Source organism: Rhinopithecus roxellana, chromosome 9 (genome assembly GCF_007565055.1).
Source record: "Rhinopithecus roxellana isolate Shanxi Qingling chromosome 9, ASM756505v1, whole genome shotgun sequence".
NCBI classification, from domain to species: Eukaryota; Metazoa; Chordata; class Mammalia; order Primates; family Cercopithecidae; genus Rhinopithecus; species Rhinopithecus roxellana.
The window spans coordinates 85,295,148-85,318,965 of NC_044557.1; the positions used below are offsets into that span (position 1 = coordinate 85,295,148).

Consider the following 23,818-nt stretch of genomic DNA (forward strand, 5'->3'; position numbering starts at 1 on the left):
GTCTCAGCTCACTGCAACCACTGCCTCCTGGGTTCAAGCAACTCTCCTGCCTCAGCCTCCCAAGTAGCTGGAATTACAGGTACTCACCAACATACCCGGCTAATTTTTGTATTTTTAGTGGAGGTGGGGTTTTACCATGTTGTCCAGGCTGGTCTTGAACTCCTGACCTCGGGTGATCTGCCTGCCTTCTCCTCCCAAAGTGCTGGGATTACAGGCATGAGCCACTGTGCCCGGACATGTTCATATTAAACAATTTTATTTTAAGCCTACAGCACCTGGTATTTTCAGGCAGCCTCCCAATCCCAATAACTGCTAACCAGACCCCACACTGCTTAGCTTTTGAGATTGGGTGGCATGGCTGTAGACCATGGTCATATTTTGGCAAGTAATGTCCCTTATAGCAGTTCTTTACCTTGATACAGGATCCTATCTGGAATCACTTGTAATATATAGTCATGACTCTTCAGTCTTTTTTTTTTTTTTTTGAGACAGAATCTTGCTCTGTCACCCAGACTGGAGTGCAGTGGCGCTATCTCATCTTACTGCAAGCTCCGCCTCCCGGGTTCAGGCCTGCCTGAGTCTCCTTCCTGAGTCTCCCAGGTAGTGCCATCCACACCTGGCCAATTTTTTTGTTTCACTATTTTGGCCAGGCTGGTCTCAAACTCCTGACCTCAGGTGATCCACCTGCCTCGGCCTCCCGAATGCAAAGTAGCATTTCTTTCCTGGTACACAGGATGTTGTATTGTTCATCATGAACATAACTGTTAATCCCAACTTCTTCGAGCAAAAGGCTGTATTTATTACTTGCCCATCCTATCAGGGATATGTTAGGATATGTCAACGTGAACAGTAAGTATAGCTGGAGCTAGTGATGAGTAAATGTGGACAGAAGAAAAGTAAGTGGATTTATTCTTTCATTCAGGACACAGTTGAGTGCCTTCAGTGGCCCAGGCCCCGTGCTCTACTCTGTTCTCTTGTTCATTTTTCCCCACTCATCTTTCGGATGATTGCTTGGTGATTTGGAGTTGTTTTTGGCACTTCCCCTAGTTTTTGGTGTAAATTTTAGTAACTCAGTCTCTCCCCTTTAAAAGATATCTTTTTTGGTTAATTTGTGACATCAAGATTATCACTAATAAATAGTTAATGCCAGAGCAGGGCAAATATCAAAATAATTTTTCATTATATAAACCTTTTACAAAGTGATTCACCATAAAGTGAATAAATGTGTACATACTACCTAGTTTTTATCTCCTAGTGACAACAGCTTTGAAATAAAAAATCCTGGTAGAATAATGGTGTTTGGGTATATGTATGACATAGGTGATAACATGACCTAGATTGAGGGACTAGGTGTGACTTCTAGGCCTCATGGCCAGAATGGTATGTAAGATTTGACTGGGGAAGATTTGTGCAACCCCAAATGATAATTTTATTCTGGACCTGTGGGGTTGATGAAGGCTACCTGTTGGATTTGTGTGGAAACTGGATCCTAAATCTGTCATCTTTTGATGGAGTGGGGGCAGATGAGACTTGATCATTGTTAGAGCTGAACTTGCAGTATATAGAGCTGAATTTGTATAGTACACATATCAATAGCAGTGATAGATTTCGGAAAACTTGGGTCACTTATGTATGCTTGTCGTTCTTCTGCGATTTCTTGAATGAAAAATTTTGAATTAGTAAACATTTAAAAATGTATAGCTTTTTTCGAATCTGGCTTTAAATGTTTAGAATAAGTCTTTGGATTTAAAGGTTAGGATATACTTTTATTCATTACACAATAAAGTTTACTGTGCATACATCTAGAAGATTGTTCAGACTGTTGAAGAAGATGTATCCTTTGTTTGCCCCCAGCCCTTTCCTTTTCTTCCCCAACCCTACTTTTATTCACGTAAGAAGATGGAAGAGGGGAGGAAAGCAGGGTGTGACTTTTTATGCAAAAATATTCTTTTTTTAAAAGAAATACTGAGAATGGGGTCTTACTATATTGCCTAGGCTGGATTTGAACTCCTGGGCTCAAGCGATCCTCCCGCCTTAGCCTCCTGAGTAGTTGACATTACAGGCATTTACCACTGCACCTAGCTAAAATATTTTGATTATGAAAACAGAGTCAGTTTATAAGTGGATTTTATTGAGAAGAAGAGGATAACAAAGCTTGGTCAAATGTTTGTATGGCATTTGTACAGTAATCATGATGGCTGTTTTTATTTTAGGACATACTGTGGCTGCTGCCAGACATTTACCCAAGGGTGGCGCAGAGTTGTTTCCTCAGCTGAAGCTCTTTGTTTTGTACCACTGAGCTGAGGCTGAAGTTGCCCCCAAAGCAGTGGCAGGGCACTTCCCACAAGGGAGTGCTCCAGACTATCCTGAGATGGGGCTGGTTGGGATTCCAAAGAAAGAAGTACTAAACACCAGGTGATCGGTCTAGAGCATTTATTGGGGAAACTTACGGAGGATTGCGACAATCCTCCTGACAGACAGCAAAAAGGAGTGGGGCGGTGTTCTCTCTAGATGTGTATGCAGCAAGGGGATTAATGTGTGGAGTTTTTATGAGAGTTTGAGGAATTCGTCTCAGGTCCGGGGCTGGTTTCTTTCAGTGTTTTGTGCAGCAACTTAGATACCTTTATCAATGCCTGGGAATATTCAAGGCTCCATACTGAATTCAAGCCTGCTAGGGAAAACCTGTACGTGGCTGGGTCACAGAGTGGTCAAAGCACTCTGATATTTGGTCAGGACATAGAATGAAAGCACGGGGAAGAGGACAGCCCTACACTAGTGGGCTTAGTGATGGGGGCCTTCTATTTGCATCGTCTCTCTTTGCATGTGGGGAGACAAAGATACTCTAGATTTAGTGCTGTGAATTGTGTTACATGCGAAGAGGAGGTTGTGTTGTCTTCCTAGATAACTGTTAGAATAATGTAGAGATCAACTAAGTCTGAGGATACAAAAAACGAAATTGTACTGAGTATAGTTTTCAGCAGAAGAAATAATTTAGGTCATGTTCTTTTTGTTTTGTTTGTAAGAGATGGGGTGTTACTTTGTTGCCTGGACTGGACTCGAACTCCTGGACTCTGGTGATCCTCCTGCCTCAGCCTCCCAAGTAGCTGGGACTACAGATGTGCAGCCCTGCCACTATGTCCCACTGAATCATATTCTATATGGAAAGATTACATTGTAGTAACTTGTCTTGTGTTTTTGTGGTCACATTAAAAATATGTAAATGTATTTGATATATTTTGGGACTAGGAATATGTAGTTACATCAAACCCTGTATGTAGTAATGCCAGTATTTTCGTTTTCTTTCCAATTTTTGTTAGATTAAATCAGATTTCTGTTTTTTGGTGTTTTTTATATTTTTATTTTTTACTTAAAGATGACATTTGATTTCCTTAAACTTGGGAGATACATACTAGCACATTCCTGTAGTCAAACGTGGTTCTTAGGTAGTAATTCAAGGGTGCCAATTAGAGTATACTTTAAGCCACCTGTAATTATGTCCAGGCTTTATATATACTTATAGCATAAAAATAAACTTTCGTTCTCTCATATTTAAGTCCATTTTATATAGACAAATTCATGGCATAACTTTATTTTCAGAAAATCAGGTGTGGAAATACTTAAAACCACAGCTGAAGTAAATCATAATTTCCCCAGGAAGTAAGTATAAAAGTACGCAATAATGATTATAAAAAGAAAATTTAAATTCTTTAATATATATTTTGTGGTTTCTTGCCTTCCATCACTTATTTTAAAATATGGATGGTCTTTAAAATATGCAAATTAGATGTATATTTTAATGACACCTGTACAACAGGAGATCCATGTTTCTGTATTACATTAATATAAATCTTATTTGTCTAGGATCAGAAATCAAATGCTTTTAGTTGTTGCTGTTGATTATCTTTACATCTGTTTTTGATGTGTAGTTTTCCTGTTTGTAAATAAACTACTTTATTAGCTATTAAGATGCATGGAAACGCCATATCCCAAAAGAGCAGTAGTCATTATAATAGCTTTATGTAATTAACTGAAAGCAGTATTTTTCTCTAAAAGGTTATCTTCCTAGAAAGTTAAAAAGAAAAGATGTTGTTCTGTAGAATATCTTTGTCCTGTTGGACTGATGAGCTGCAGATAATGGTAATTTTTATATTTAAAACTGTTGTGGGACTTAAGTTTAAAATTTTATGTAGTTGTAACTTTGCCATGCTTAAAAATCATAGCAACCAAAGTGTCTGATGTGCTGTGTGCTGTGACACATTTGGAGATGGCTCTTTAATTTGCTGGTGGAGGTGTGAAGGTTAAGGAGATCCAGTTTTTGAATTGGTTACAGATTGTTGCTGAGATAGATCAGGATCTGATCTCTTTTTTTTTTAGGTCAACTAAAGATGCCTCTGAAACATAACAGCATTGGTCGGGTGCAGTGCATCAGGAAGGCCCCCACATTTGCATCCCGGGTAGAAAATGGGCCCAACAGGTTGTTCTTTTTGCTTTTAGTTGAGGTGTCTTTTATTATAGTGGCCCCTCTTCCTCTGTTTTACCTTATACTTCGTTGTAGACTTCGTGAGTGCTCAAGACATTGCTAAGAATTTAGGATGATGTTGATTTATGTATACAGTGCATGTTTGTCTTCTCTTGACCTCTTTAGGTGATAAAGATGTATAAAAATTACAGTGCTCATTGATCCTGCTTCTCGTTTTCCCACAATTGATTTTACTAGTTAAAAAGATTGAATTCACAAAACTATAAGGTTCTAACCTACTTAATTTTTTTAATTTTAGAGACAGAGTTTTACTCTAGCTCAGGCTGGAGGGCAGTAGCTCTATCATAGCTCACTTGTAGCCAAGCAATCCTCCTGTCTCAGCCTCCTGAGTAACCAGGACTACAGGTGCGTGCCACCATGCCTGACTGATTTTTAAAAATTTTCTTTTTGAAGAGATGGGTTTTCCCTTGGTTGCCTAGGCTCTGATCTACTCTTAAAAGCTGAGGACAGGTCGGGTGCGGTGGCTCACACCTGGAATCCCAGCACTTTGGGAGGGCCGAGACAGGCGGATCACAAAGTCAGGAGATTGAGACCATCTTGGCTAACACGGTGAAACCCTGTCTCTACTAAAAATACAAAAAATTAGCCAGGCGTGGTGGCGGGACACCTGTAGTCCCAGCTACTCGGGAGGCTGAGGCAGGAGAATGGCGTGAACCCGGGAGGCGGAGCTTGCAGTGAACCGAGATCACACCACTGCACTTCACCTTGAGCAATAGAGCGAGACTCCTTCTCAAAAAAAAAAAAAAAAAAAGATGTGGACGTACTGAGCATTAAGATTACATGAAGAGCGCATTAGGAAAAAACTTTCATTTTGTTGGTTTCAAATAATAGAGTGAATTTCAGATAGAGGTCTTTGCAAGCCAGTTTGGCATTGGACTCAGCTTTGAACCCCTCCCAGTCTTCCCTTGTCTTTAGTATAGGATAAACCCGTTTATAATCAGGCGAGGTCTTAATAACTTTCTTCTGGGAGGACCTGTCTGCAGTTGATGGGTCCTGAGGCCAGAGAACCATGGATACATCTCAGCCTAGGTGTTATTTGTGCTCTTTAAGAATCTGTCAGGAAAGTCACTCTGAGGCATAGGTGCTTACCTCTGGACCTGGGGTGCTTGCCTTCGGTAAATTGTAATCCTGATTCTTGATTCCTTCTTGAGTTGTTAATATGAATCGTTTTTCCCTTTCCACAGTAGTTCCTGCTGTAATATGCTCTGGGGCCCTCGGATGTTTCATGGGTATAAAGTAGCTTTTTTCCTTCTGTTTGGTTCTATCATTTATGGACAGTTTGTCTAATAGATATAAAATAAACATTTATATGTTGTTGAAAAGTTGTTCTTATCTCCCCCTTCTTTAATGCTCTCAGTTCTAATTTAACTATTGTGATAATACTTTTTTTTTTTTTTTTTTTTTTTTTTTTTTGAGACGGAGTCTCGCTCTGTCGCCCAGGCTGGAGTGCAGTGGCCGGATCTCAGCTCACTGCAAGCTCCGCCTCCCGGGTTCACGCCATTCTCCTGCCTCAGCCTCCCGAGTAGCTGGGACTACAGGCGCCCGCCAGGTCGCCCGGCTAGTTTTTTGTATTTTTAGTAGAGACGGGGTTTCACCATGTTAGCCAGGATGGTCTTGATCTCCTGACCTCGTGATCCGCCCGTCTCGGCCTCCCAAAGTGCTGGGATTACAGGCTTGAGCCACCGCGCCCAGCCGATAATACTTTTAAAACTCTGACAACTTACTTAAGATCATGTGTCATTTGTTAATGTTGTAATTGTAGTACTGATTCTTTACACAAATTGGCTATTAGAAAAATGGATTTGTGTGGTGGATTTTCCTTCAGTTTTATTTTTTATGTTTTAATCATTTCATTTTGGAAATTAAAAAATATTTATAAAAGAGAATAGGATAATGAGCCCCAGTTGTAACATTCTGTTGCCTGTTCCAGACTTTTCTTTTTGCTGCGAGTATTTTACAACTAATCGTAGACATCATATAATCATATAATTTCACCCATGTGAGTTCAGTATATATCCCTAACAGATAAGAACTTTTTAAGAAATATAATCACGGTTTCTTGGTAGCTGGCTTTTAGAGGTTCCGTTAGACCGAGGTTCAGTTTTAGGGAGTAGTAATACTTGCTGTTGGCTTCACATCCTCCTTTTTGGGACAGTAAAATTAATCATTAGTTCAGATGGTGCCATGATTCTTCCCTCCAGTGTCTTTAGCAGTCGTTGATGGCTCACACCTGTAATCCCCGTACTTTTGGAGGCTGATGCAGGAGGATCACTTGAAGCCAGGAGTTTAAGATCAGCCTGGGCAACAAAGCAAGAACTCATCTCTACAAATTTTTTTTGAAAAAATTAGCTTAGTGTGGTGGCGTACACCCAGAGTCTCAGCTGTTCAGGAAGCTGAGGAAGGAGGATCAGCTGAGCCTGGGAGTTCAAGTCTGTTTGTTTCACTTTTGCTTTTGACTATTAGAGAGCAATGGGAACTCTCATACACTATTGATGGGAGCATAAATTTGTACACCTACTTTGGGCAATAGTTTGTCGGTACCTACTAAACATTAAACATGTCCACATTCTGTGATCTAGTGGTTCCATTCCCATGTGCATATGAAACAGAAATATGTGCACATGTATACCAAGAGATACACAGAAATCAGCAGGTACCACAAATTGGGGCTTCTCCCTTTCAGTCCCTGCAGAGCTGGTTGTTAAATGTTTATCAGCACATTTTACATGCATATATCCCTGTCTTTGACACACATTGATGTATTTATGATATCTAGAACAATGTTTGGCATATAGTAGGTGCTCACTAAATAATTCTTAGCAGAATTAATGGAAGAATAATCCTTTTAGCCTGGTTTTGGGTGATTGGGAACGTTGTTAGTTTGTAGGACTCAGTTTATGGATTTTATTAGTCAAGAAATTTTGGGTTGCAAATGGCAGAAGCACACCTCATATTAGAAAAAGCACATGTCATTTTAAGTAATTTGGAATTCCAGGGGTTGGGTTGGTTTCAGATGTGATACCTTGCTTCTCTCTACTTTCTTCTTTCTGCACCACAAGTTCGTCTTGGGGAAAATTCTTCTTATTCTTCCTCTATTGACTGGTAACAAGGGACTAGCGTACTTCAGTAGGTTAGTGTTGGGGTTGTGTGGTGATGGAAAAGAGGTGCAAGGTAATTGTACCCCCTACTATTTGAAACACTCAGATTCATGGTTCTGTAGAAGTTGGCTAAGTAAATAAATGATGCTGGACAGGTATCCCTGCATAGTTCCCTTATAGGAATTGTCAAGTTATACAGGCTGTCACGTAAATGCCTGATGTTTTACTCTTAGAACAGTCCTTGTATGTAGTTTATGCCCTTTCTACAAATAGTACTTACAGAGATGAGAATGCCTTGTTGAAGGTCACACTGTAAGTTGAGAAACTGCATTTGAATAAAATTGTGTCTTAACTCCAGGAAATAAGATTATTTCCAGTCTTAACAGGTAACTTATTTTAAACATTGAGCAAATTAAAACTATAAAACATTGGGAAAGGGGATAGTTATTGTTGCTAAGAAAAGGTGAAATTTTGTTCAAGACACTCAGTATTTGGCTTGAGGGTAGCAAGTACAAGTAATTATCAAAAACTGGTAGAAAAGTGCAGGGAAAAGAAAGATCAAAATGGAGTTTTTAATGTCTTCTTTTTCTGTGTAAACACAGTAACAGTCTAATCTCTAACTCCATTTTGAGCTCTCTTTCTTTTCCCTACAGAAAAGAAAACATCTTGTGAGAGATCAATAGAGAGTTGTTTTCAGAAGTGAACTTTATATGCAGAAAATAGGAGTCAGTCTATAATAACAGATGGTCAGAAAATTTCATCACTATCATAGCAGAGGCTTAGCAGAATATAACTCGATAAACATTGCTTGTTTAAAACTTTGAGGCCGTGTAGCAGAAACACTGGGGAGGTGTTATTTCTCATGGGTGGTTTAGATCTCTTAGAGTGTTCTGGGCCATTGTAAGGTCTTGTGCATTTGTTCTGAGTCAGATGGGAAGCCACTGGAGGATCTTGAGCAGAGGCATGATGTAAATTTTAAGAGACTTGTTGGGATGGTTGTGTTCTAAAGAAAAGGAATCAAGGATGATGTCAAGGTATTTTCATTAGCAGCTAGGAGAATGTAGTTGCTACTTTCAAAAATTTTTTTTAAAATTTTAGCTTTTAGAGACAAAGTCTCCTTATGTTGCCCAGGATGCTAGAGTGCAGTGGCTATTCACAGGCATGATCATGACATGCTGACAGTCTCAGACTCCTGTCCTTAAGCTATCCTCCTGCCTCAGCCTCCCGAGTACCTGGGACTACAGGCACATGACACTGACCCCAATGCTATTTACTGATTTGGGAAAATCTGTTTCAGGATTAGGTTTTGGGGGGAAAGCCAAGGGTTTATTTTCAATTTCTTATAATTGTAAACAAGATTTTAGAGCAATGATTTGTTAGATGTATGATTTCTGTAATGTTATAGTTCCTTTAGGAATTTTAGTTATTTATTTGTATTTCTTTTTCTTTCTTGGTTGATCTTCTAGAACTTACTGTTTCTGAATACCAACTGGTGGCTTTTATTTGTTGAAGGTATTTTTTTGTCCTTTAGCTCTGTGTCATTTATTTTATATTTATTGGTTCCTTTTCCTTTTCTTCTTGTGTGGAACTTTAATCTTTGTCTTATAAGACTTGAAAATCTCTACTCACTGCCTTTAGAGGCTTTGTGTCTTTTTTTTAATTGACATATAATTCACATACTATACAATGAGTACAATCACCACCATCAATTTTAGAAATTTCTGTCACCCCAAAAGGAAACCCCATACCCACCAGCAATCACTCTTTATTCCTTATCTTCAGCCCAAGGACCACTAATCTACTTTCTTATAGATTTGCCTATTCTGTACATTTTGTATAAAAGGAATCATGCTGTATGTATTCTTTTGTGGCTTCTAACACTTGGCATAATGTTTTCAAGGTTCATCCATGTTGTAGCATGTATCAGTACTTCATTCCTTTTTATTGCTGAGTAATATTTGACAATAAATATACCTTTATACAGTAGGAATACTAATGCTCTAGGATTTAGCCTACCAAAACCTTGCCTGATTTTTCTGTCTTCTGGCAGCAGTTTTCTGTGAATGCACAGGCTAGATTCTCCGCCTCCTTCTTCTTCTCAGAATTGGTAAATATATACTAAAGGTAAAAGTAACTGCAGAAGATCAGCTGAACTTCTGTGGTTTTGAAGTTTTTTAGCCCCTCCTGTTCTTGCTGTCTTCAAAGAGATGATTTTTATATTTCATGCAGTTTTTCTATTTTTTTCTAAAGGAAATGCTCTTCTATTGCCACGTGTTGCATCTGTCTTAGATTTAGAAATCTCAATTCTTTTTTTTTTTTGATTATTGTTGTTAGAGATCCTGGTTTTAAAGAGTCAGGGGGCCATGTGCGGTGGCTCACACCTATAATCCCAGCACTTTGTAAGACTGAGGTGGGCAGATCACCAGAGGTCAGGAGTTCAAGACCAGCCTGGCCAACATGGCGAAACCCCATCTCTACTAAAAATACAAAATTAGCTGGGCGTGGTGGCACACACCTGTAGTCCCAGCTACTTGGGAGGCTAAGACAGAAGAATCACTTGAACCCAGGAGGCGGAGGTTGCAGTGAGCCGAAATGGCACCACTGCTCTCCAGCCTGGGCGACAGAGCAAGACTCCATCTCAGGAAAAAAAAAAAAAAAAAAAAAAAGGGCAGGGGAAAGAGGACTCTCAGTAAGTTAGCTGTATACAAACCCCCATCTCGTTTGTCTTCTGTTGTGCCCTGATGAAGCAGCTGATTTTAGCTGCTGTTAGTCAGGATCATTGGACAGAAAAAGAGTGAATGAATACATTATTTCTGCTGTATCATAGATGATGCAAATATCCATAATTTATTGATTTTGCTAACAAGTTTTTATGTGGCTTCCTTTAAAGTTCAGACATTTTATGAATTCAAGAGCTTACTGGTCCATTGTAAAAATTACATTGTAATTATTTCAATTAAAGTAGATATGACTTTGACAGTTTTGCTTACTGTAGTTCTGGTCCTTGAAAAAAGAAATGGTGGCTCATGTCTGTAATCCTAGCACTTTGGGAGGCTGAGGCGGGCGGATCACTAGAGGTGAGGAGTTCGAGACCGGCCTAGCCACCATGGTGAAACCCTATCTCTACTAAAAAATACAAAAATAAACTTGGCTTGGTGGTGGGTGCCTGTAATCCCAGCTACTTGGGAGACTGAGACATGAGAATTTGCTTGAACCTGGGAGGTAGTGGTTGCAGTGAGCTGAGATGGCACTACTGCACTCCAAACTGGACAACAGACTTTATCTCAAGAAAAGAAAAAAAAAGAAATGTTAAATATCTTTATTCTTAGAGTGGAACTTTAAAAATTGAGTGATCATATTTAACATGCATTGAGCAGAAACATTTCTAGTTTCACAAACCCCTGAGAGTCACGTGATTGAGGAGAATGTGGAAGTGGATCTTTGGACAGTGCCAGGACTAGGCTGAGGCATTTGTCTTGACATAATATCTAAAGAGTCACCAAAAACCTCAGTAATTAAGATGAATAATAATTTAATGCAGTTTTTTTTTTTTTTTTTTTTTGAGACTGGGTCTCACTCTGTCACCCAGGCTGGAGTGCAGTGGCCCAATCACGGCTCGTTACAACCTCCACCTTCTGGGCTCAAGCAGTCCTCCCACCTCGGCCTCCCAAGCTGGGACTATAGGTGTGTGCCACCACAACCAGCTATTTTAAAATTTTTTTGTAGAGATGGGGTCTCACTATGTTGCCTAGGCTGGTCTTGAACTCCTGGGCTCAAGTGATCTTCCTGCCTTGGCCTCCCAAAGTGCTGGGATTACAGGCATGAGTCATTGCGCGTGGCCTACGGTATTTTTAAGAATCAAAAATGTATGCAAAAAAATCTATAATGAGCAATATACTTTCAATTTTTTAATTTTTTAAAAAAACCATGAGGTCTTGTTCTGTCATCTAGGCTGGTGTGCGGTGGCACAATCATGGCTCACTGCAGCTTCAGCCTCCTCTGTCTCAAGCAGTCCTCCCACCTCAGCCTCCTGAACAGCTGGGACTACAGGCAGGCGCCACCACGCCCAGCTAATTGTTTTGTATTTTTTTATAGAGATGGGGTTTCATCTTGTTGCCTAGGCTGAAGATATATTTTAAAGTAAGTTTTAAGAAGGTATAGAAGAGTATGTAAAATGCATTATGTTGGTGTAATGCAAAAGCAACTGTATCTGCATATGTGTGCTCTTGTATATGCATGGAACACCTCTAGAAGGTTACACAAACAATGAGGAACAGTGATTCTATCTAGAGAGAATGTGATGGAAAGAAAATAGGGTGCAGTGGGGGGTGATGCTTATGGTTCATTGCGTATCCATTTGAATTTTGTACCATGTATTTTTTTTTTTTTTTTTTTTTTTTTGAGAAGGAGTCTCGCTCTGTCGCCCGGGGCTGGAGTGCAGTGGCCGGATCTCAGCTCACTGCAAGCTCCGCCTCCCGGGTTCACGCCATTCTCCTGCCTCAGCCTCCCGAGTAGCTGGGACTACAGGCGCCACCACCTCGCCCGGCTAGTTTTTTGTATTTTTAGTAGAGACGGGGTTTCACCGGGTTAGCCAGGATGGTCTCGATCTTCTGACCTCGTGATCCGCCCGTCTCGGCCTCCCAAAGTGCTGGGATTACAGGCTTGAGCCACCGCGCCCGGCCCCATGTATTTAATAATTGTATTTTCTTTTCTTATTTTTTTGAGACAGATTCTTGCTCTGCTGCCCAGGCTGGAGTGCAGTGGTGCGATCTCGGCTCACTGCAACCTTCGCCTTCTGTGTTCAAACAATTCTTGTGCCTCAGCCTCCTGAGTAGCTGGGGTTACAGGTGTGTGCCACCACACCCTGCTGATTTTTGTATTTTTAGTACAGATGGGGCTTTGACCATGTTACTCAGGCTGGTCTTGAACTTCTGGCCTAGATCCGCCACCTCAGCCTCTCAGAGTGCTGGGATTACAGATGTGAGTCACTGCTCCTGGCCTGTATTTTCTTTTTTTCCAGTTAAACTCATAGCAAATATATCATGCAGGTGTATTTTCTGATCAAAAGAATAAATGAACATACAAAGCAAATACATTAAAGAAACAATATCCAGTAAAGTCCTTGGTACTTAGAAATGAAATACCTTTCTAAATAATACATGAGTCTAAAATCAAAAGAGAAATTAGAAAATGTTTCAAATTTAGAAAGTTATTTGAAACAGAATAGTAAAAATATAACATCAGTCTTTATCATGCAGCTTGAAAGAGTACTTAGGGAACTTTGTAACTTTAAGTGCTTATATAACTAAAAGGAAAAAATAGTAAATTATCTATGTTTTTACCTTAAGAAGCTACAAAAACCCAAAATAATAAGAAGTAAAGAGAGATCAGCAAGAGTGTGGTGCATTGGAACATAGGACAGAAGAAAAAGGAGTTTTCAAATATCTATTTCTCTTGAAATCTTTGCAATTTAGGAATGGGAGCTGCCTCTTTTGATACGTTTTCATTGTTGTTGTTGTTGTTAATGAGTATTTTCCAGTGTTAGTGAAAAATTTTCAGACACACCATTTAAAAATAGTCATTCATTCTGATGTTCCGAGGTTTATTTATTCACTCCCCTTCTATCAAGCATGTAGGCTGTTAACAGTGTTTCAGTATTACAAATAAACCTATTATAAGCCTCAAACTGCCTTCAGACTTAGAGAAGATTTATTGGAGGTTTATTAGATCAGTCTCCCAGAAGTTAGACTTCTGGGTACTCTGATTTGTGTGCTTGTCTTCTGATGGTCTGTGAACTCCTTTTAGGATAGGACTCTGTTCCAATTATTTTGGGATCCCTACTGCTTAATTTATTGCCTATGCACAGAAGAGGCAGACAGTAATGATGCACTTACAGTGACACGGAGCCTTTATTATGGGTGCTCTCAAAGCCCTTTATGCTTATAATATTTAATTATCATAATTGTGAAAAATACATACCATTTTAAACTTTATTTAACTGACAAGAAACTAAGTTATAGAGAGAAAGTTAAAAAAAAGTGCCAGGGTCACACATCTAATACTGTGTGGCTGAGTCTGAGTTTTAGGATACTTGAAATAAACTGAATGGACCTTTAAATTTAGGGTGATGGAGAAGATGATTTGGGCTTCAGAGTTGCATGTGGCTTTGACATTTTACTTTTACAGTCTAATTGTGTCACAAGTCCTTTACTTGTGTATGTGAGCCTCAGTTTTCTTTTTCTTGAAAATGATGATATTAGTAATACTTCCAAGTTTATTAGGGGAGCACATTTTAAAACACATACACATAAAGCCACCTTATACAGGGCTGGAACAATATTAAGCCCTTAGTCAGTGATTGGTTGTTGTCTCTTTTTCCTGTCTCTTTCACTTTAGACTTGTTCTTAAGCTCTCAAAGCTTTTCTCTTTTATAACAGTAAACATAATTATATTTGCAGATTTGTTGTAAAATATAAATGAGATTTACTCTTTAAAAATGATTTTAACATTTTTTAAGTTAAAAAATTGTGATAAAAATGAATTTTAAAAAATTTGAAATTTGACATTTACCAGTTTTTAAGTCTACTGTTCCAGTAGTATTAAGTATATTACATTTTTGTAAAACAGATCTCTAGAATTTTTTTCATCTTGAAAATGCGAAACTCTATGCCCATAAAGCAGCTTCTCTCCTTCCAGCCCCATCCCCTGGAAACTACCATTTTACTACCTACTTCCATAAGTTTGACTGTGTTAGGTATGTTATATAAGTGGAATCATATGTTATTTATTCTTTTGTGACTGGCTTATTTCACTTAACATAATGTCCTCAAGGTTCAGCATGTGTTAGAATTTCTTTCCTTTTTAAGGCTGAATAGTATTTCATTGAATTTATATACCACATACTTTTTATTCATTTGTGGACAAACACCTGGGTTACTTCTACCTTTTGGCTATTGTGAATAATGCTGCTATGAATATGGGTGTTTGGATATCTCTTCCAAACCCTGCTTTCAATTCCTTGGATTATACCCAGAAGTGGGATTACTGAATCTTTATGGTGGTTCTAGTTTCAATATTTTTAGGAGCCTCCATGTTGTTTTCCATAGCAGTTGTACCATTTTACCTTCCCATCAGCGATACACAAGGGTTTCGATTTCTTCATATCCTTGCCAAACCTTATTTTCTATTTTTTAAAAAAGTAGCAGCTATTATAATGGGTGTTAGGTTGGTTTTAACATTTCTTAATGATACACATTTTTAGATAGAATTAGAAAAGTGACTCCTGAAATCTCTTGTTAAGCTGGAATAGCATCCATTCATACCAGCATGACAAAACCAAAAGCATACGGGAGGGAAATTGACCAAAAAAGCCAACTACTGTGTAGCTCCGTTTGGAAAGAAGAAAAGCTTATTTATGTCTGTTGCTTGGAATATAGATATGATGAGGAATAGATCCACACTAGATGCTACTGATATATACACATAGATACACTTTTTTTTTTCTTTTTGAGATGGAATTTTGCTCTTGTTGCCCAGACTGGACAATCTCAGCTCATTGCAACCTCCACCTCCCAGGTTCAAGCGATTCTCCTGCCTCATCCGCCAAAGTAGCTGGGATTACAAGCATGCGCCTCCACACCTGCCTGATTTTTTGTATTTGTACAGATGGGGTTTCACCGTGTTGGGATGGTGTTGAACTCCTGATCTCAGGTCATCCACCTGCCTTGGCCTCCCAACGTGCTGGGGTTACAGACGTGAGCCACCGCGCCTGGCCTGATACAGAGTATGGAGTCTGTAGTAATGGTTAGCTTTTTCAGGCCGTCATGAGAGATAAATTTAAAATGTATATTGTTGACTTTTTACTTTTAGCTGAGAAATGCAGGTTGTAGAAGGGATTTACATTCACCACAAGGGGTCCTCCTGACACCATCAGACCCCCAAGCCAGTATGAATATGTTTGTGACTGCAAAGCCCAATTTCTGACAAATAACCCAGAGCCTTTACAGCCTTATCAGTGTTTTTCTCTGCTTCAGTTAGCTTGGAAAGTTAACCTAACTTGGAAAGACACAATTGCTTGATACTGTTGCTATTTGTTAAATAAGGTGAGCAGTCAAACTGTGGATAAATTGCATTTATAGGGTAAAAAAAATTGATAGTGATTAAATAAGTTGCATGTGTGTATATGCATTTTCCATAAAATAAAAGTTCTGTGTTTCTTTTGGACAACGTTAGTGTTAAATAACTACTGGATTGCCTTTTGATATTTGCATTATTATGGTCAGTATAAGCAAAAAAAAAAAAAAAAAAAAAAAACCCTCTGTTTTATAACATGTATGGATAGATTGAAATTTTTGGTGAGCTTCTTTTTTTTTTTTTTTTTGGGAGACAGAGTCTCGCTCTGTCGCCCAGGCTGGAGTGCAGTGGCCAGATCTCAGCTCACTGCAAGCTCCGCCTCCCGGGTTCACGCCATTCTCCTGCCTCAGCCTCCCTAGTAGCTGGGACTACAAGCGCCCGCCACCACGCCCAGCTAATTTTTTGTATTTTTAGTAGAGACCGGGTTTCACCGTGTTAGCCAGGATGGACTCGATCTCCTGACCTCGTGATCCGCCCATCTCGGCCTCCCAGAGTGCTGGGATTACAGGCGTGAGCCACCGCGCCCGGCGAGCTTCTTATTCTGTCCTGTGTTGTCATGCTTCTACCACTGCATCTGAAAAACGAATGCAACATCTTCTTACAGATTTCAGGAGCCTTTAAGAAAAAAGCAATTACAGCAGTTAACCTCTCAACAGTTTCTAAATCTGGAATTTAGCTTTGATCTCTGTCTATATGGCAAAACAAAAATAAGAAATTGTCATTAATTAGAGTCCGTGAAAATACTGCTTAGATTAATAAGGCCAGGGTTTTGTTGTTTTTGCCTTATTAGATAATGAAATAGTTTTTCTGCCATTAATTTTAGAGGTACTTGAGAATACACATTTTATTGTCTTACCCAATTGACAGAAATATTAAATAAGATTTTCATGGTAAGAGTTGCATTTTCCCGTCTATTTTTTGTATTTCACTGTTGCTTAATTTAGTGGTTATAGTTATTTTCTGGTGATTTTGATACATCTGTCAAGTACCAGCTACATGTCTAGCAGGTAGTGTGATGACTTTTATCTGAATTTGTATTGGGGCAGGATTACTGACACCAGAGGGCTATCACATGAGCCTCACGATTTGGTGAATTAGGATGTTGCATGGGGATAAGAGCAGCTTAATCTGTCCCATATTCTTTGCTGTGTTTCTTCTCTTCCTTTCTTTGTCCCGTTGGTCCTCACTGTGATTCATTTGCCCTTTGTAGGCCTGTTTCCAGACTCTTCTCTGGAAACCTTTATAGCATATGGAGGTAGGTGATACTATAGGTGGTGGTTTAACTGTGTCATCTGACTGGTGTCCACGTGCCTGATGCATATCCCAGCTCTGCAACCAATTAGTTGTAATATTAGGTATGTTACTTAATTTATCTCTTCCTCAGTTTGTTCATGTGTCATACATGAATTGTAATATCTATGTTGTTGGTTGTTAAAAGTATTAATTGAGAAAATAGGTGGAAAGCACTGCAGCAAATTGGTGAAGTACATGGACTCTGTAGCTAGACTGCATGAGTTTGATTTCCAGCTTTGCAACTCAAAAGTTCTGTGACATTGTGAATTTAAGTTACCTGGTCTCTCTGTGCTTTGATTTCTTCATTTGTAAAATGGGGATAACAGTATCTACCCCATGGGTAGTTTGTTGTGATAGGTAGATGAGTCAACATTTTTAAAGTTCTTGGAAGAAGGCTTGGTACAGAGTTAGCATTCACTTGGTATCATCATGTCAAAATTATATTTTCATTATTATTAGCTAGCGTTGCTATTATGCTATTTTGTGACTGGCACGTAGTACTCAATAAGTGATAGGTATTGCTCTCCTCATTTTACTGATGAAGAAACTGAAGTTCAGGATGTTGAAATGATTTTCTTTGTCTCACAGGCAGAACTGGGGCTCCTTTGCATCTTCCAGTTACAAATTCAGTGCCTTCTGCAGTTTCCCCAGAGCTCCTCAAGAATAACGGAAGGGAGGTATAGTAATTGTTAAGAAACTTTGCAAAGAAAGTGAATAATGCAATACTGTCACCTTTTGGAATTTGTTGGTATTTCCTGTTGTTTGTCTTTGGAAGGTGATTAGATTTATTATGACTAATATTTCTTTGGTCTTAACCGAGTCATAATTTTTGTTGATAGACTAAAATTTTTGAAAAATTGTTTTCATGGTGGAAACAGCAAGACAAAATGACAGGAATGGTAATTAGTAATCTTACTGGAAATGAGCGCAGTATAGGATACCTGACATTCTAAAGTTAGGATATATTGTAATTATCAAGTGCTAATTGGAGGAACCATATTGTAAAACTGTCGAAGTTATTTAAATCTGTATCTCCCTGATTGATGCAAACATAAAAGAGGTGAAAGATGATATATTTAGAAGTATACATGTATGATATGAATAATAATTTTTTTTTACATTCCTCCTGTCGATTGGCATAAAAGTATTTATCAGTGCTTTACTTTGCCAAGTAGTGCTGCCATTGTGTTTGGTATTCCTTAAGAGAGACAAAATTATGACAATTATATGAGAAATGTGAAAGTTAGGCTGGTATTTTGTGAACTGCTTTTGGTGACATTTACAAGTAGTTCATTTCCTAATAGTTCATTCCTGGGGACCTTCTCGTATATGGTCAGGGTTTTGTAGGTAAGTCACATTGGACAAAATTGTACATCATATGAAGAGATTTAGAGTTCTGTGTTACGCTTACTGATCTTGCGTATAACATTGTTTGCAACCCTGATGATTTTATGTAATCTCACACACTATTTTCATTTGTGCTGTATTAAAATTTGTGGTGAAAGTTTTAATAGGAGTATCAGTACAAAATTATGTGATTTATTTTTTTATGTGGGGTGGGAAGAGGCAGTCTACATGATTTTCCTAGACTTTATGTCCGTTTTTCTTTTCTCATATTCTTGAGAAAGCAAAGTTTTCATAATGTTTCATTCACTTATTCATTCAATAAGTATGTACCAAGCCTTTGTACTGTACTGAGATCTGGAAGTGAAGCAGTGCCCAGGATGGAGGCATGCCATACTGTCACTGATGTCCAGACATACGTATACCTTCTCTGTGACCATAGCCTTGAAAAGAAAAATTCTCTTTGCCATCTTCTCATTACTCAGAGGTGATAGGCGGGTCAGTGGAATATGGCCTACACATCTTAACCATTTTAGTAAGGTCCTGGAGACAATATGTATAGGACAGACAGAATTTCCTTCTGTCACGGAGCTTGCATTGTAGTAGGGGCAGCCAGGCAATAAACTGAATGTTTAAGTAAATCATGAGGTGTTTTAGAAAGTTGTAAGTGCTGTGGGAATAAGATGGGCCATGCAGTTTCAGACAGGGTGGTCTGGATAGGCCTCGTTGAGTAGGCAACATTTGAGCATAGATGTGGCAGGGGGAAGGGAGCAAGCCATGTGGATAACACGGGGGCAAGAGTGTCCCACATAGAGGGACATCAGTGCAGAGTCCCTGACGTGGACAGGGAGTGGCAAGGATGTCAGTGTGGTTCGTGCCAAGGAAACTAGGGGATCCTTGAGGATAGAGGGGAGCCATATCATGCACGACCTTGCAGACTGTGCTAAGTATATAGGTGCTGAATCTGGGAAGGTTGGGGAACTGTTGGTGAGTTTTAAGCAAAGGAGTAAAATTGTGTGATTGATGTTTTGGAAGGATCAGTGCACAACTCAGAAGGGTTGTGAACAGAGTGTAGGGCGGTGAGAGCTGGAGCAGAGAGACCAGGTAGGAGGCCTATGGCTGTAATCCAGGCAGCCTGGGCCGGGGTAAGGCCAGGAGATGTGGTGAGAAATACATGTATTCTGGTTATATCTAGAAGGTAAAGATGAGAGCTTACTTTTCAAGTAGGATTTACCAGAATTGCTTTAAAATATGCCAATACTAAAAGAGTTTCATGTAAAGGTCACACAACTTTTAAATAAGTGGTTGGCTTTTATATTAGTATGTCGAATTCATAAATAAGGGAATATAGAGGACTGCTTACCCCTTTTCACTTACGTTGCCATTAACTGTAGTCTGTTTCTATTCTTTTCAAGATGTCACTGGATTAGGAATTTAAAAGCATAATTTGTCAGGAAGAAAATAATAAACACTGTATCACCAAACTAGCCAGTACTTGCCTCATTTTGCAGCTCTTTGATCTTGGGCACGTTGCTTGGCCTCTCTGAACTTCATTTTCGTCTTCTGTGAAAACAGGGAAGTAGCTGCTTCACTGAGATTGTGTTATGGATTAAATGCAGTTTTTTATATATAACTATAGTTGCTCGATAAAAGGTATAGGTTATTGCTAGCAGTATCACCTGTATCCTCTTCAGCTCTTCTCTGTGGCATGAGTTGGTTCCTAACATTTCCATAGCTGCTGTTTCAATCTGGTCTTTGCTTAGTCTCCTTGGTCTCTGACCTGGATAATTTATGCTCTTTCATATCTTAACATCTTCCCATACTCTCAAGATCTTGCACATTAGGAGATGATATTTGGATATTGGAATAAATTATGAAGTAGTTGCAGGGATAGGAGAGAAAACCCCCATCTACTGGTCGCTTTAAAGTCACAGAAACCAGGTTCATCCCTCTCCCTCCTTCTCTATATTCACTTTTCTTGTTTGTCCTCTCGTCCTGTCTGTCACTGCAACTGCATTAGCTCCAGTCACCACCACCCTGTGCTTATATGACTCTCTCTCCTGCTCAGCTGGTCCTGTGGCAGCTCATCAGTCTGACTAAAAAATCCTTCCTATGGTGGGATGGTGTGCTGTGGTATGCAGACCCTGGCATCTTAGATGAGCGAGTGGGCTTGGTAGATTATTGAAATAAATTATGAAGTAGTTACAGTGGTAGGAGAGAAAGCGCCCATCTACTGATCACTTTAAAGTCGCAGAAACCAGGTTTATCCCTCTCCCTCATTCTCTCCATCACTTGTTCTCTTGTTCTCTCTGTCACTGCGACTGTATTAGCTCCAGTCACTACCACCCTGTGCTTATACCACTCTCTCTCCTGCTCACCTGGTCCTGTGGCAGGTGTTCAGTCTGACTAAAAAATCCTTCCTGTGGTGGGGTGGTGTGCTGTGGTGTGAAGACCCTGGCATCCTAGATGAGCAAGTGGGCCTGGTAACTCCTGTGCCTCTTCCTAGTCTATGACCCTGTCTTTAGTCTTAGTGCTCTCATTTTTTTTTTTTTTTTTTTTTTTGAGACGGAGTCTTGCTCTGTCACCCAAGCTGGAGTGCACTGGCCAGATCTCAGCTCACTGCAAGCTCCGCCTCCCGGGTTCACGCCATTCTCCTGCCTCAGCCTCCCGAGTAGCTGGGACTACAGGCGCCCGCCACCTTGCCCGGCTAGTTTTTTGGATTTTTTAGTAGAGACGGGGTTTCACCGTGTTAGCCAGGATGGTCTCGATCTCCTAACCTTGTGATCTGCCCGTCTCGGCCTCCCAAAGTGCTGGGATTACAGGCTTGAGCCACCGCGCCCGGCCAGTGCTCTCATTTTTAAAAGAATTGTAATACCAAGTTTGCTTAAAAGATGGGAAAATTACATGTAATCAGTACTTAGTGTGTAGAATATAATTGTAGGTTGCTATGAAGGTAGCTTTTATTTTGTAACTTTTGACAGCTATAAGTTCCAAGATGGACTCAGTGTGCTTGGATTATTTGTGCAGTCTGTTAGTCGATGGCTCAGATTAAACTCCAGTCCGTTCTCACGGGAGTGGGTCAGATATGCTTGCTGGTGAATGTGCTCTTATCCTTCCCATCATGGCAGTGGTCCTTTACAGTCTTGGTCTCTTAGTAATGGTGGAGGCTGGGGATTTCTTTTCATGTATTCTAGTTTATCTAGTTGCTTATTTCCTCTGTTCTTTTTCTAGCTTGCTTGCGTTTTTCTGGAGCCCCTTTCTTCCCAGTGTTCCCTGGGGTCAGAGTTCACGCTGGTGAATGATGTGTTTTCAGTGGAGCATAGAAGAGGTCACTTGAACTCTGGCTACTATTAGGAGCTTGAAAGTAAACCTAGAGACAAAGCCATCATCAAAAGTAGCATGTTGGAAATGAAACAATTGTCCTGGGGCATCACTGGACACAAATAAGCCTCTTGTTCTCCTCAGGCTTTGTTAAGCTATTGTTTTCAGAAGTTAGTGACTTCGTAAACAAAGCCTCGGTCATTTTCACTGTTAAGTAAAATACTTGATTTTTGATTGGTTTATACAAGTGTACTACTAACAAAATTACCCACATTTGGGAAACCTAGAACTGTAGAGTCTCAGTGTGTCTTATGTATGTTCAGAGGACAAAGGCACCAGGAGCCTCATTATTAATTATCTTACTGCTGAAGTGGAATGTGTTCAGATAGCTAAATTTTTGAGATGATCGTGACTATCTCACAGTTTGAATGGAAAAACTAAGTAGCTGTGCATTTTAAAAAGTTGCTAGTACAGATTGTAAAGGTGTTTTTCTGTCTGTCTTCTTTAGTATGAGTTTATTACTCGCTTATGTTTTGAAACTAAGAAAGGAAATCATGCCTCTTGGATCCCTCAATATTCCCTAAGCTAATTTTAAAGAATGTGGCTACCTCAAATTCTTGATTTTCTGTTTTCGAGAGAGTTTTTAAAATTTATACACTTACTATGAGCGTACCAACCAGGAAAAATATTTTACCACAAAAATATTTGGGTACCTATGGACATAGAGACATAGATCAGGATTTTTTTTCCAGAAAGGATTTTTATTTCATCAAAGTAATTATTTTAACTCTAAGGTCATAAAGAATTAGGTTAATAAAATGACAAAGGCATGACTTTGAAAACAAAAATGGTTTGAGAAGCCATCTACAGACATGATCTGGGTCAGACTTGATTTGCAGCTTACTCGATTTTAGAATCGGTTGTCAGTTATGTAAACAGAAAACTGCTGGATGAATTGAACAGAAGGGTGAGATTAGCATATTAATAAGTTACTGGCTACTGGCCTTCTTTTTCTCCTCCCTCTTTTCCCTCCCTCTTTCTCCTTCCCTGAATGAATCTAGGAACACAGACCCATGGGGTCACATTACTAGCTGGTTTCATTCTATTCAGTAGCTTAATCTAGCCAGGATGGTCTGTGTTTCAGATTGCGGAAGCATGAGAAGATTCTGTAACTGAGAGGCATTCTTCAAGCTGCTGGAAAATATTACAGAAGGAACACCTTCCAAATTTTGCTTCAAGCTCTGAAAAAAGGAGCACACAGGGGAACCTTAGTCTTGCTTGTGGATCGAAGCAAATACTATCACAGCGAGGAACTGGGACTTTGTGTGCGGACTCCTGGCTTGATCTTTATAGGATTGGGTGTATGTTGTTGGAACTGGCAGGCCAAGAGGCCCTGAAACCAGCAGGTGCCATCTATATGGAGAAAAGCGGCTGTAGTCCATTTCCGGTGTGTTGGGCTAAAGGTATAAATAACTTAAAAATATGTTCAGTTTTGTTTAAATTCATGCTTTTGCACCGAAAAGGTAGATAAATGTTTTTCAGAATTTATTTCAATATATTTACAGTTAAAACTTTGAGGAAAAATGGAAATGGATTTGGTATGGATTTACAGTTGTTACATGAAACCAATGAGATAGCTTTTCATATAGTAAATGAAAATATTTTTTATGGAAACAAATTTTAAGTGCATTAAGCTATCTTTTAATGTTCTGTCCCATGTCTCTTAATAGGTTTATTTTTTCTTTTAATTTAAGACATCTGTGTATTCTGTAATCTGGAAGTTTTTAAGGAAAAAGGAGAGGAATTTTAACTTAAACAGGGTTGTAGGAAATAAGAGTAACATGTATTTTTTTATTTTAAAAATTAGTTTTCTTTACTCACTGTAAAGATTGTATATTCAATTTGAAACTCCATGTTATTGTAAGGTGGGCTTAGGAATACCATGCATAAACAATTTTCTTTCTTAATGTTTTTAGGGTTTTTATTCACATAAAAATGTAAATATAAAATACAGCATTTTCATTGTAACATTCAAGACAGTATTTGGGAAACATATTGAGAAGTTAATGCTATGTAATTTGTGCTTGAC

The 23,818-nt window shown here is 39.2% G+C and overlaps 1 protein-coding gene across 14 annotated transcripts in view; it reads left to right on the plus strand.

Annotated features, from left to right (window-relative positions):
- The window catches only part of PTK2 (protein tyrosine kinase 2), a 357,696-nt gene that overhangs the window by 59,486 nt on the left and 274,392 nt on the right, over window positions 1-23,818 (plus strand). For 7 of the 14 annotated variants that reach the window (XM_030937413.1, XM_030937420.1, XM_030937421.1 and 4 more), the window contains one exon: window positions 17,653-17,741. The exons of 3 other annotated variants lie outside the window; for them this stretch is intronic. Coding sequence is in view for 4 of the 11 variants with exons in the window: in XM_030937408.1 (XP_030793268.1) it covers window positions 23,093-23,192 (100 nt within the window). In the remaining 7 variants the exon portion in view is untranslated. Of the gene's footprint in view, window positions 1-17,652; window positions 17,742-22,873; window positions 23,193-23,818 lie in introns of those variants that run through there. 4 more of the 14 variants (XM_030937409.1, XM_030937410.1, XM_030937411.1 and 1 more) reach the window with 2 other exon arrangements.